This window comes from Aphelocoma coerulescens, chromosome 1A (genome assembly GCF_041296385.1).
Source record: "Aphelocoma coerulescens isolate FSJ_1873_10779 chromosome 1A, UR_Acoe_1.0, whole genome shotgun sequence".
Classification (NCBI taxonomy): Eukaryota; Metazoa; Chordata; class Aves; order Passeriformes; family Corvidae; genus Aphelocoma; species Aphelocoma coerulescens.
The window spans coordinates 51,969,063-51,979,695 of record NC_091014.1 but is presented as its reverse complement, the minus strand read 5'-3'; the positions used below and the strand labels follow the sequence as shown (position 1 = coordinate 51,979,695).

General features: G+C 37.2%; 1 protein-coding gene across 5 annotated transcripts in view; it reads right to left on the bottom strand.

The window, feature by feature from the left end:
* Nucleotides 1-10,633, bottom strand: part of LOC138103712 (putative RNA-binding protein Luc7-like 2) — a 32,425-nt gene that overhangs the window by 2,576 nt on the left and 19,216 nt on the right. For 4 of the 5 annotated variants that reach the window (XM_069002249.1, XM_069002217.1, XM_069002238.1 and 1 more), the window contains 7 exons: nt 7,291-7,389; nt 6,326-6,436; nt 5,524-5,667; nt 4,308-4,484; nt 2,201-2,292; nt 1,348-1,377; nt 255-449 (listed from right to left, as the gene is read on the bottom strand). In XM_069002249.1, the coding sequence (XP_068858350.1) occupies nt 255-449; nt 1,348-1,377; nt 2,201-2,292; nt 4,308-4,484; nt 5,524-5,667; nt 6,326-6,436; nt 7,291-7,389 (848 nt within the window). The remainder of the gene's footprint in view (nt 1-254; nt 450-1,347; nt 1,378-2,200; nt 2,293-4,307; nt 4,485-5,523; nt 5,668-6,325; nt 6,437-7,290; nt 7,390-10,633) is intronic. The other variant, XM_069002226.1, reaches the window with a different exon arrangement.

The following is a 10,633-nucleotide window of genomic DNA, read 5'->3' as shown; positions in this document are numbered from 1 at the left end:
CAACTGGACACCAATACTCTGTAGCACTCATCCAGAACAGATATAATATATAACCCTGTTATTGTTATTAAAAAAAAAAAAAGAAAATAAATCAGGCTGGTGTGTTAAATCATAAATATGCCGAAGCTGTAACTGAAATCTGAGACAGACTCGAAGTGTCTTTAAATTACCAAGTAGTAGGCATAAACTTAATTTAGTGTGAAAATTCTCATTGTGCATTAGGAAAAGCCATTTATTTCTAGGGCCACATTCACCTCTTTTTAGAGCTGCGTTCTCGGCTTCTCTCCCTGGAGCTGTGCCTGCTTCTATGATGGCTGCGGCTCCGGCTGCGGCTGGTGGAGCGAGACCTGTGGCGGTGGCGCTTCTCACGGGATTTGGATCGAGTCCTTCTCTTCCGTTCCCGCGAGGCTGAGCGAGACCGGTGCCTGCGGCGATCTCGGGACCTAGATCTAGGAACAGAGAGGGCTTACACCACCCACTGCTTTCATCCAGCTACTCTTACCAGCGTGCTGTGAATGTTATGCACTCTACGTGTAAGCACATCTGTATAGAGGATGGCCTGCAGTGTTCAGAGCCGTTGCAGTGTCTGATCACAGGCAAACAGACGGGGGAAAGCAACATTAGAAAGGCTACAAACTCCTTTTTCACTAATGCAGACAATTTTATAGTTAATTCATGACTGTATGGCTACAGCATAGCCAATTCAGGCTCCTGAAAGCAAATAAAAATATGAAAAAAAATATCTGAAATAGTGTTTTTACCAGTTAAAGCTGTAGAACTTCATGATGCAGTGACAGGGATCATCTGCCAGAATCTATGTATTATGATGTTCTTTAAAAACTGGGCTGTATTGTTCCCCATAGCTACAACAACAAAACTAGTCTGGAAGGTTCTAAACACTATACAAATTCAGTTGGTTTTTTTTTTCCTTCCCCAAATCACTTTGCAATCGTACCTCAAACTTTGACCTTAAACTGTACAGATTTGAAAGAATACTCATACTATTCATGGGTGATCTGTTAAGTTAACCTGGTGCTTAGGATTTTGAAACCATGGGCTTTCACCAAAAGGTATTAGCCAGAAGCTTTTGAAAGAAAAAGCAATTCTCTGAAGTATTACTTGGGACATGAAGCTGCATTGTAGTAGGTACAAAATAGATGTAGATGTATAAACTCAGTAGCATGGTGATAAATAGTGTACAAACACACAGAGAGATGACTATGTAACAGAAAGCTTTGTTTGTAAAGATGGACATCTTAAACTAACAGTGCTAGACAAACTTAAAATGTTCCAGCTTGTGAAAGGCTAACTTCACCGCTGGTATTCCTTGTCTGCAGATTTATATACCTTTTGGCATGCTTGCTGTGGGATCTGGACCTGAAATAAATGGAAAATAGTAATTTTTCTTAAGAGAATCTCACTATCAAATAAAGTGCAATTTAGTAATAATATACCAGACTAGTTGACCTGTTATGGCATTTCTTGTTTTAGTAGCACGTATTTAAAGGCCTTTTATTTGATGTCAACATCTTTGTAACATGTTTATCACGAAACACATCCCTGTTTTGTGTTGGTTGGGCTTTTTAAAATTTATTTTTGAGATCACCCTACTAGAAACCCAGAAGAATATCTAACCAGCTTTTTAATTCACATCCCTCCCACAGAAAAAGCTTACAGTTGAAGTCAGTATTCCCTTATTTCCTGACAGGCAAATAGTACCAGACTGCAAGAGATTTCAGAAATTCACACTGTTAACCTCCGAAACGTAACATGTCGAGAGAACTGTGGCTCAGGTTCCATTCCACTCTAGCCCCACAAGGCCTGGAAGCCACTATTTCATAGAAGAAAAGGGAATTGCTTTCCTTAATCACACATTCAGCTACTTCCAATAAGGAAGATTTCTAACATCTATGAAGAAAATTGCTAAGAGATGTAAGGAGCTCATATGTGTGTAAGCTCAAATCTGTCAGGTCTGAAAACAAGGTACACACCTGAAAATTATCTAATTTAAAGACCCCTTTTTTCAAATATGTAGAAACAATACTATCAGTAGCTTTTAAAAAGGCTTTTTATGAAAACAATTCCATGTTTTAAGACTTATAATGAAGTTCCATCTCAATCCTTGTAAGTTTCCAAGGAATGCAAACTATTGTAATTCTGCAAATTTAGAAATGTGTATGAACTATATCAGTTTCCCTACCTCCTTAGTTTCTCCCTTTCTTCTCTTTCCCTCTCCTCTCTGCGTTTCAGACGCTCCTGATTTCGTTTCTCCTGTTTATCAGCCACAATCCTCTAAAAGCAAAAGAAGATATTAAGTTATATTTAAAAACTTCTCACATGAAGGTGCTATAAGAATAATCTAGACAGTTAACATTCAGTTCTTTCCCTCAGGCATATCCCCTTTTCCTTGTGTATATTATTCCCACTCTCTTCCTCAGTATATATACATGTATTTTTTTTTTCTTGAAGAAACAGAAGTTATTGCAGAAGAGCTGCATGTGGGTGTTACATGAAGACCTGAAATATGCAGAGTTAAATATTTAAGTTTTTAATAAAGGGGAATTCAGAACAGTAAGTCATGCCTTTAATGTGAGAGTTTCCATGCCAATCCTATCATATTTTGGACACTGGGGAAAGGCAGAAAGGAATCAGAACTGGGAGAGCTAATTGTTTCTTAAAGGACTTGGTTGGGCCAACATTTAAGTTTTGAGGCTACTTGTTTCTGTACTGTGACTGTGGGACAAAGTTAGAGCAGATGCTTCAGCTGACAGCCCCCAGGATGAACTCACTACTACTGGGGACAAGGCACGCTCAGTAGAGGGCCCTCAGATGTGGAACTCACAACTGGAGATCTGGCCAAACCCAAGTCTTGCCACCTTCTGGACATGATGCAAGAAATTCAACTCTTTGTAAAGACCTTCTTCTGAGAGGTGGAATTGCCCCAGCAGCATCTTGATTAGATCTCTGAGGAGAGCTCTGAGGAAGGAGGGGATAGTTATTGTTTTCTTTCTTTGTTAGCAAAGCACTTCGAAAGATTAATTTATTGATGCTTTGGGAATGTGAAATAGTTACCCATGCATATTTTTTTCCAAATGGTGAAAATAATCAGTTATTTCAACCCTGTATGTCAAATTATATCTATGTTTCCTTGTACAACATCAGCAATTTAACTATAAGCAAGGTTTCTTGTTCAAGTGACTCATTGCATAATTTCATGGAGGGATGAGAGGAAGCACACATGACCTGTTCTAAGGTCTAAGATTTAAGTTACACCAGCTATATTTAGGAGCCTCGATTGCCAACATCATCAACAGAAAGAGTCAGGCTCTCTGAAGGGTAAGTCACAGTATCCATGCAAGACAGGTGGAATATTACAAAACATAAACCAAGTCAATTTACTCAAATCCAGTAGCAGCAATTTCTGCTTTCAGGGCTTCAACCAATTTAGCTATTGTCTTTAGTGATTTCTACAGTTAAAATGCTTAATTGTGAACTCTGCAATTTGTACATTAAGGTCATAATTGGCATCAGTGCTCAAATCCGTTCTCTTGAAAACTAGAAGTCCAGAATGTCATTCCAGTGTCTTTCTTCCAGCATATGATTTCTGGTCAAAATAGGTTATAATATTCCAACTGGATTTTAAATGGTCAAGCTATAGAGAACATGCAACCTCCCCATAGCAATTATTTCTGACTTCAAGATAGACATAATTTTGTATTCCCGCTTTGGATAGCTACAGCATTGAGTTGTTGGAATCTATTCAAAGTCACTTCCTAATTTTTGTCCAGATAACATAAACAAATTGAGTTTTAGTCATTCACCATACAGCAGGTTGTTTTGAGTTCCAGGCATTTCTCTACATTTTTTGGAAAGCTTTTCCAAGTGTTATCATCCTCCTTACTACATGCTCTTGTATTTTCAAGAGTCTCCTTACTACTTTTAGGAGATCAATAATCTAGCTAAAAGCAAAGTTCATTTGGCTATCTCCTATGACTGCTAAGTATGTTTCAACACTGCTGTTCGTTCAAAATACAGTTCTCCATTTTACAAGTGATTCAAGCTCTTTGTTCCCAAGATGCATTACTGTGAATGTGTGTTTTAATATAACTCAGTGCAAAAGAGGTCATCTTACAAATCTATCCAGGTAATTGATGTTAAATTAGAACATTTAGTGTTTTTAGGCTAATGAAATCCAAAAGTTTAAAGTGATATGAAAAAATTCACACACTCAGAAAGACATATTCCATTAAGGTCGTCTGGCAAATAATTAAGTAGGAGCACACACAAAAAATGTAAGAATGATTTACCCTGAGTTCCTCAAGCTTCTCTCTTATTTCAATAAATCCCAAATGTAGTTTTCCTCCAAAGTGATCAGCAAGTCGTCTGTCATTGTCGTGAAGACCAAGATAAGCCGAGCACACTTCACAAACCCGTAGCTTCTGCTGCTGAAAGCTGGAGGCAGGCATAGAATTCCTGTATACTTCCTAGGGGAAAGAAAAAGCATTTGCTGTTACTTCTCAATGCACATAAACACAAAGATGACACTTTACCAAAGATACACTACAAATAACCAAATACAATGAACACCAGAACACCTTTTAGTTAATTCACACTATTCATAAACCAACTGTCTCGTTAAGATACAGAGAACATTTCCTTATTTTGAAAATGGAACATATTTAAAGGTAGGGCATCAGCCAACTGGTTTTTAAAATTAAAAATAAAAGTGGGGCAATTACTATGTTAAGATTATATTACATAGAAGGATGAGCAACTTTTTCATGTACAACAATGAATACACATTAACGCTACAATTACTGTGTTAACATATTATGAAAATACTATGCCAACTTTAATTCTGAACCCCATTTAAAACAGTATTAGTTTCCTGAGAAATCTATCTGCATTTTAGACACTAATTAAACACATTATCTGAGCAAAATGTACCTAAAGGCATTCAGATGACAGACCAGCAAGACTACCAGCAATCCTTCTGGTACTATGGAAACAACTGCAGATACTAGAAATTTCAGTAATGGAAAAGCTCTTGGTGACTTCTGTCACCTGAACATTACAAGGATCATTTTGACTTTCCTGATACACAAGACATGAGCTCTCTTTTAGTGAAGACAATGGATTACTTCGCTGAAGCTTTCCAGTACGAGTCACATCAGCACAGCATGAGGTTATAACAGGGTTGCCACAGCAAGAGCCGTGAGACCAAACGAGATCAGTGCAACCATCACAGCCACAAAGGTAGTGTCCACAGATACTGACCAATACAGCCACACTAGGATAAATGCACCATTTGTGGAAGGAAGTATAATTTTAATAGTATAGGAGTGTACTGAAGGGTAGAAACTTTACCTGTACAGGGTGCCACAAAGCAATTTCTTTAGTTTTATATGAAGCAATTAGCTAAGGAAGTGACAGAGATAAGATGTCCTGCATTACACAGAGGCCAAGCAATTTAATATTTGACCCTGCCCTCTCCATCCCCCAAGCCTTACACAATCAACTTACTTCTGCTTCTCTCTTCTTTACCCGAGCCTTCTCCACTTCATCCATTACTTTTTGAGATTCTTCCACATTCCCATCAGCTCCGAGCTGTTCTACTTTGGCCAACAGTTTCCCAATTTCTTCATTCAATTCATGAACTCTTTCAGCCTTGAAAGACAAGGAAAAGCTTAACACAGGAAATGCTTTTAATTATGGAGAACAATCTGAACCACTACTGAGTTATGATATGCAAAATTGGAAGGATAGAATTAAAAGAAACATGCAGAGAGAACTTCTCCAAGTAAAAGTGAAACAGAAAACGCCTCTCTGCAAACAACAAAGAAAAAGGCTGAGTTACCAAGCCTCTGTACAATAACAGGAAAGGATTTTGTTCACAAAACTTCAGGTAATTCACGCTGTTGTCTATACAGCCTATTGCAGTCTTGGAAAATTAATATTTGTACAACCATTCCTCCTAGCATTTGCATATATGTGCAGAAAAATGACAGGGTGGGTTTTTTTTTTCCCATTCAAAAAAGATCTAGAGAAAAGTACATCGATTTTTCTTTACTTTATGGAAGAAGTTTGGTTCAAAAAGTATAAGAATTGCTAACATTTCCTGAGGTCAAAAACATCAGAGAGGTCTCTTCCCTGTGTTCCCTTCTGTGCCTTAAAGGCAATTTTAGGAAGGATAGAGAAAATGTATTACTTTTCTACTCTCTTCAGTATGAATTCTTAGATTTGATATATTTTCAAAACTTGGAACTGGCTCCTTAGAAAAACTGACCTTCAAAAAGACAGCAGTAACTACTGCTGACATGCTTACCTTAGCTGCAACTTCAGCACTGATCTCTTCCTGGGTTTCTGCTAATCTTTTCTTAGCCACTTCTGTTCGCCGGTCGCAGTCTGCAATAAATGACTGCAGGTGGTCCATTGCCTAAAACATCAATAAGAACAAGGATCAACACTGTCAAGAATATAAATATTTCATTAGCTGTAAGGCTTCTTAAGTTTAATAAAGCTTCACTTTTGCAAGTTTTTATTAGTGATTAGTGAAACAATAATCTACCAGCTTATGCTGACTAATCATATATATTAATACAAATGGTTTAAAAAAATTATAGTCTACACATTGTCATAGTTTCTAAGTATTTGCAGAAATTTGGAAGTGAATCTGTCTTAAGACATCTCGAAGAAGTAGTGAGTATTTCTAGTAGGCATTAAAATTCTTGAAAATCTATTCAGGATCACTTCATCCACCCACTACATGCAATACTGAAACTTTTTTTCACTAGGATTTTAAGCTATTAAGTATATTAACCATCCCTCCAAATAACAATTAAAAACCCCAAACCCTTTTGTCCTAGCAAACACTAACTTCCTAGCTGGGAGTTCAAAACAAACTATAGCGTAAGGAGACAGTGTATGATTTGTTATCTCTAATGCAAAATTACTTTCGTTAAGTGCAGAATTTAAAACTCTCTTCAAAGTATACACAGCTTTAACATTTGCTTGCTATTTGATAACACTAAGACAGCACTCAGTTTTATGATATTCTGAGAGGCTGTTAACAAGTTCTACCTAGAGATGACTACCACACAAATTAGCATATAATCATGAAGAGGCAAGTATCTTCATGTAAGTGTGCCAAGAGTTTTTCTGCCTCTTTATAAAATTGCTTTTCAAAAGTCTTCCTTCAGTCTGTACCAAAACTCAACATCTGTTGCTCAATTTATCCACCTAGGTACCCAAACTAATGCTTCCTCTGCACCATTAAGACAAAATACATACATCAAGCTCAAAGAAGAAATCTTGATCTTTGGATGCTATTTCATAGTCTGCCCTTAATGCCAGGTCATGCACTTTCAGGCATTCTCCAAGGTCCATTCTCTGAAAAGACAAAGGCAATGTGGTTTAACTTTTCAGAAGTGTTACAAGGAATAAGGTTAGCATGATTTTCTTTAACACTCAAATATCCTGAAGCAAGTAATCTCTTATGTGGGAATGAGAGTTTAACAGAACCAGAGAGAATGAACAACTTATCATGATGGCTGTTTGCATTACAAAATATCATTGATGTCCTGCAAAAATGCTGTTTTACTAAAAGTTCAAAAAAAGTGACTGAAGTGGAACATCATGTATTGAACTTGAACAGTTTAGCAGAGCCAAGTTCCATGAAAATAACTGGCAATTAAATGGTCAAATTCTTGACCTGAACTTGTCTGCACACTCTATGATAATGTGTTTCAGTTACATTCATCACCTGAAAGAGATATAACCACAGCACCATTGTAAGTGCTGCTTAAAAAACATTCTTGAAACATTTCAAGTAAGACAGCCAAAAATCAAATCCCTGCAAAACATTTTGCAAATGAGTGAAGACGAGCTGAGTGTTGGACCACGTTCAAGAACCATGGAAGAAAAAGTACAGATATTCCACTTGTAATCTAAAACCATTCTAGAAAGGGCAGGAAGGAAGCATGAACATAAGTAGGCTGCATCACTGATCTTGCATACAGTGCCACTGAGGAGAGTGCCCAGATCTTACTAGGTAACAAATACCGGTTATAAATTGAATTTCACACAGGACACAGCATAAGAAATTCTAATCCAGTCTGTTCATGGCAAGTCTGGTGACCAAGAGCAATGTGCACTTGACAAAAAAACAAATGAAAAACTCCACCCACAACCAACCACCAAACTCCACCCCCCCAACCCCTAAACCAACGCCCCCAACCAATTTGCAATGGAAACAAAATTGAATAAACCCAAAGCAACCTCTCTGCAAAAGCACAGGCTGATGTAGTCATTGGATGTGATTGATTTACCGCACTTAAAACTAGCAGAGTTTCAGTTAAGTCTGCTCTTGGCACTGTTCACTTAATATTAAGAAGAATTAATCCTTTCTTAACACTGAAAGCACATTATGAGAATTGAACTCTGATTGAAAAAGCTGTTACTGTTGTAGTTAAATAATAATTTTAAACCTAAACCTAAAATAATTAATAACTTGCACTGTGAGTTTTGTAAATAGAAGATGAATGTTAACTCACAAAGTGCTGCAAGCCAAATGAGTGAGGGTTTTGTTAGGTTTTGTTTGCTTGTTTTTAATAAATAAAATACTTAGATTTAAGTAAACAATCCAAGCTTCCTACGCATAGTAAAATGAACAAACCCCAATTATTTTAGTCTTCTCAAATTTTTACTTGGACTTCCAATGAAACCATTAACTTTTATGGAAGCTGTTGGTTTATTTCATACAGAAGTTTCAGATAGAGAAAAAAACCCACACCGGTAAAACGAAGAACTTTGAACTTGAAAAGGTTTTTTATAAACTGCAGTTATTTAAATCCCCTTCAGCCACCATCAATCTGTTTTCCGGAAAACATTTGATTGCAATAGGGAACATCTGACTGCAATGATAAAGGAAAAGATTCGTTTTTCCTTTTGCAACTATCCAGGACCTCAGCAATTTTGTTAACTGAGGCAAATCCACAAAGACCTTGAAACTGAGCTATGTATTATAGATGTCTCTTCCCAAGTCATGCCGACATTATTGAAACTGAAGCATTTTTTCAGGAAAGTACTTCAATGCTTGGAGAGCAATGTGAAAGAACTTTTTAAAATTATCTGAAAATTAGACACTTAAAAATTATCCTAAAATTGCAAAAAGATCAACTGTATACTGATTCATTTCTTATACTGAATAAGGTCTTTAAGGCTAAACTGTAAAACTCAAGGCCAAGCCTGTCTGAAGTTAAACACTTAAGTTATAAATGCATAGATAAGGCTAGTGACATACTTGAATAGGTCTGAATACAATGACAAAAAGCTCGAAACACATCCACCACAGCAAAAAAACACCCCACTATTCTAAGATGCAATCTGCATACACTTTGAATAAATGCATGAAATAAAATTCCATCATACACTAAAACCCCCCAGAATCCCCATAACACTACCATGACATGCTGTTCACTTTACATATGTTTTATGCTTCTGTTTGGGTTGGATTTAACCTCCACAAAACAGTACATTTCCTGATTTCTTTGCTTCTTCCCGAGAATTGTGAATCCAAAGCCTGAAAGGATGGTAATTAGCCTGAGCCAGCATTACTACTGAGAAACATTCTGTCCTCCTCTTATCCCTGTGCTGTGCCACTCCAGGCTGGCACATCTGCCTGTGCTGTTGAACACAATCTGGGTACTGACTGGGTAAAAAGTATCTTAGCAAACCAAACACAGAGGCAAATTTTTTTAGCAGCGTTCCTGTTGGGCAGCCACACAAGGTGTTGACAACACGTAGAGGACAACACAGTAGTGGACTTAAGAAGCTGGGGTCTCTTACAGTATCAAGATGGCAAATTCAAAAGCTGTTGAAAACCTTCAGTAATGTTAATGGAAATTTTGGGGGACAAGGAGTGTGTTATAAAAGATTCCTTTTTGTTAGATGCTTCAATCACAAGAAAAGAAATTTTGGCTCTCCTTCCCCTGTTTGACCCAACAGAGCTGCCTTCTAAATATTCGCACAGCATAACAGACAGGGAGCAAGAACAAGCAGGCACAAGAGAAAAGGATTCTTTATCATTAGTTTTGCTGCTGAAGAAATTACATCATTGTTGGAACTGCTCCTTAAAACAGCCTATACTAGTCCTGGGTAACCTTTTGAAACTCTTCACAGAAATAATACCATTAAATGTCTTTCATAAGAGTTCTAAGAGCAAACCCCAATGTAGAGAAATATAAAAAATGCATCATGTTTAAAACTCTTAAATAAGTTTGCATTTAAATGCAAAAACAAGCTGAAAAGCACTTCTGCTGGTCTAAGTTATGCAACATCAGGCAGAGACAATTCATCCTGGGGATGATTCATTACTGTCAAAAGTCTATGCTGGATCATGATTGCCAAGAACCTCAATAAGCACAGAGCAGCTTGTATTATAATCTGGTATAATATGGGTAGCTGCAAAGTAGATGGACAGCAGATGAAAATGGACAGAAGATACAGTAAGGCACATTATTTTCCTTTTCCACAAGTCTACCTTGCAATTTGGTGCCAAGACATGCTCTCCCCCCAGAGGCAAAGAACAAGCATTGCTAGTCAGCCATTTAAAGATCAATCACATTTGAAACAG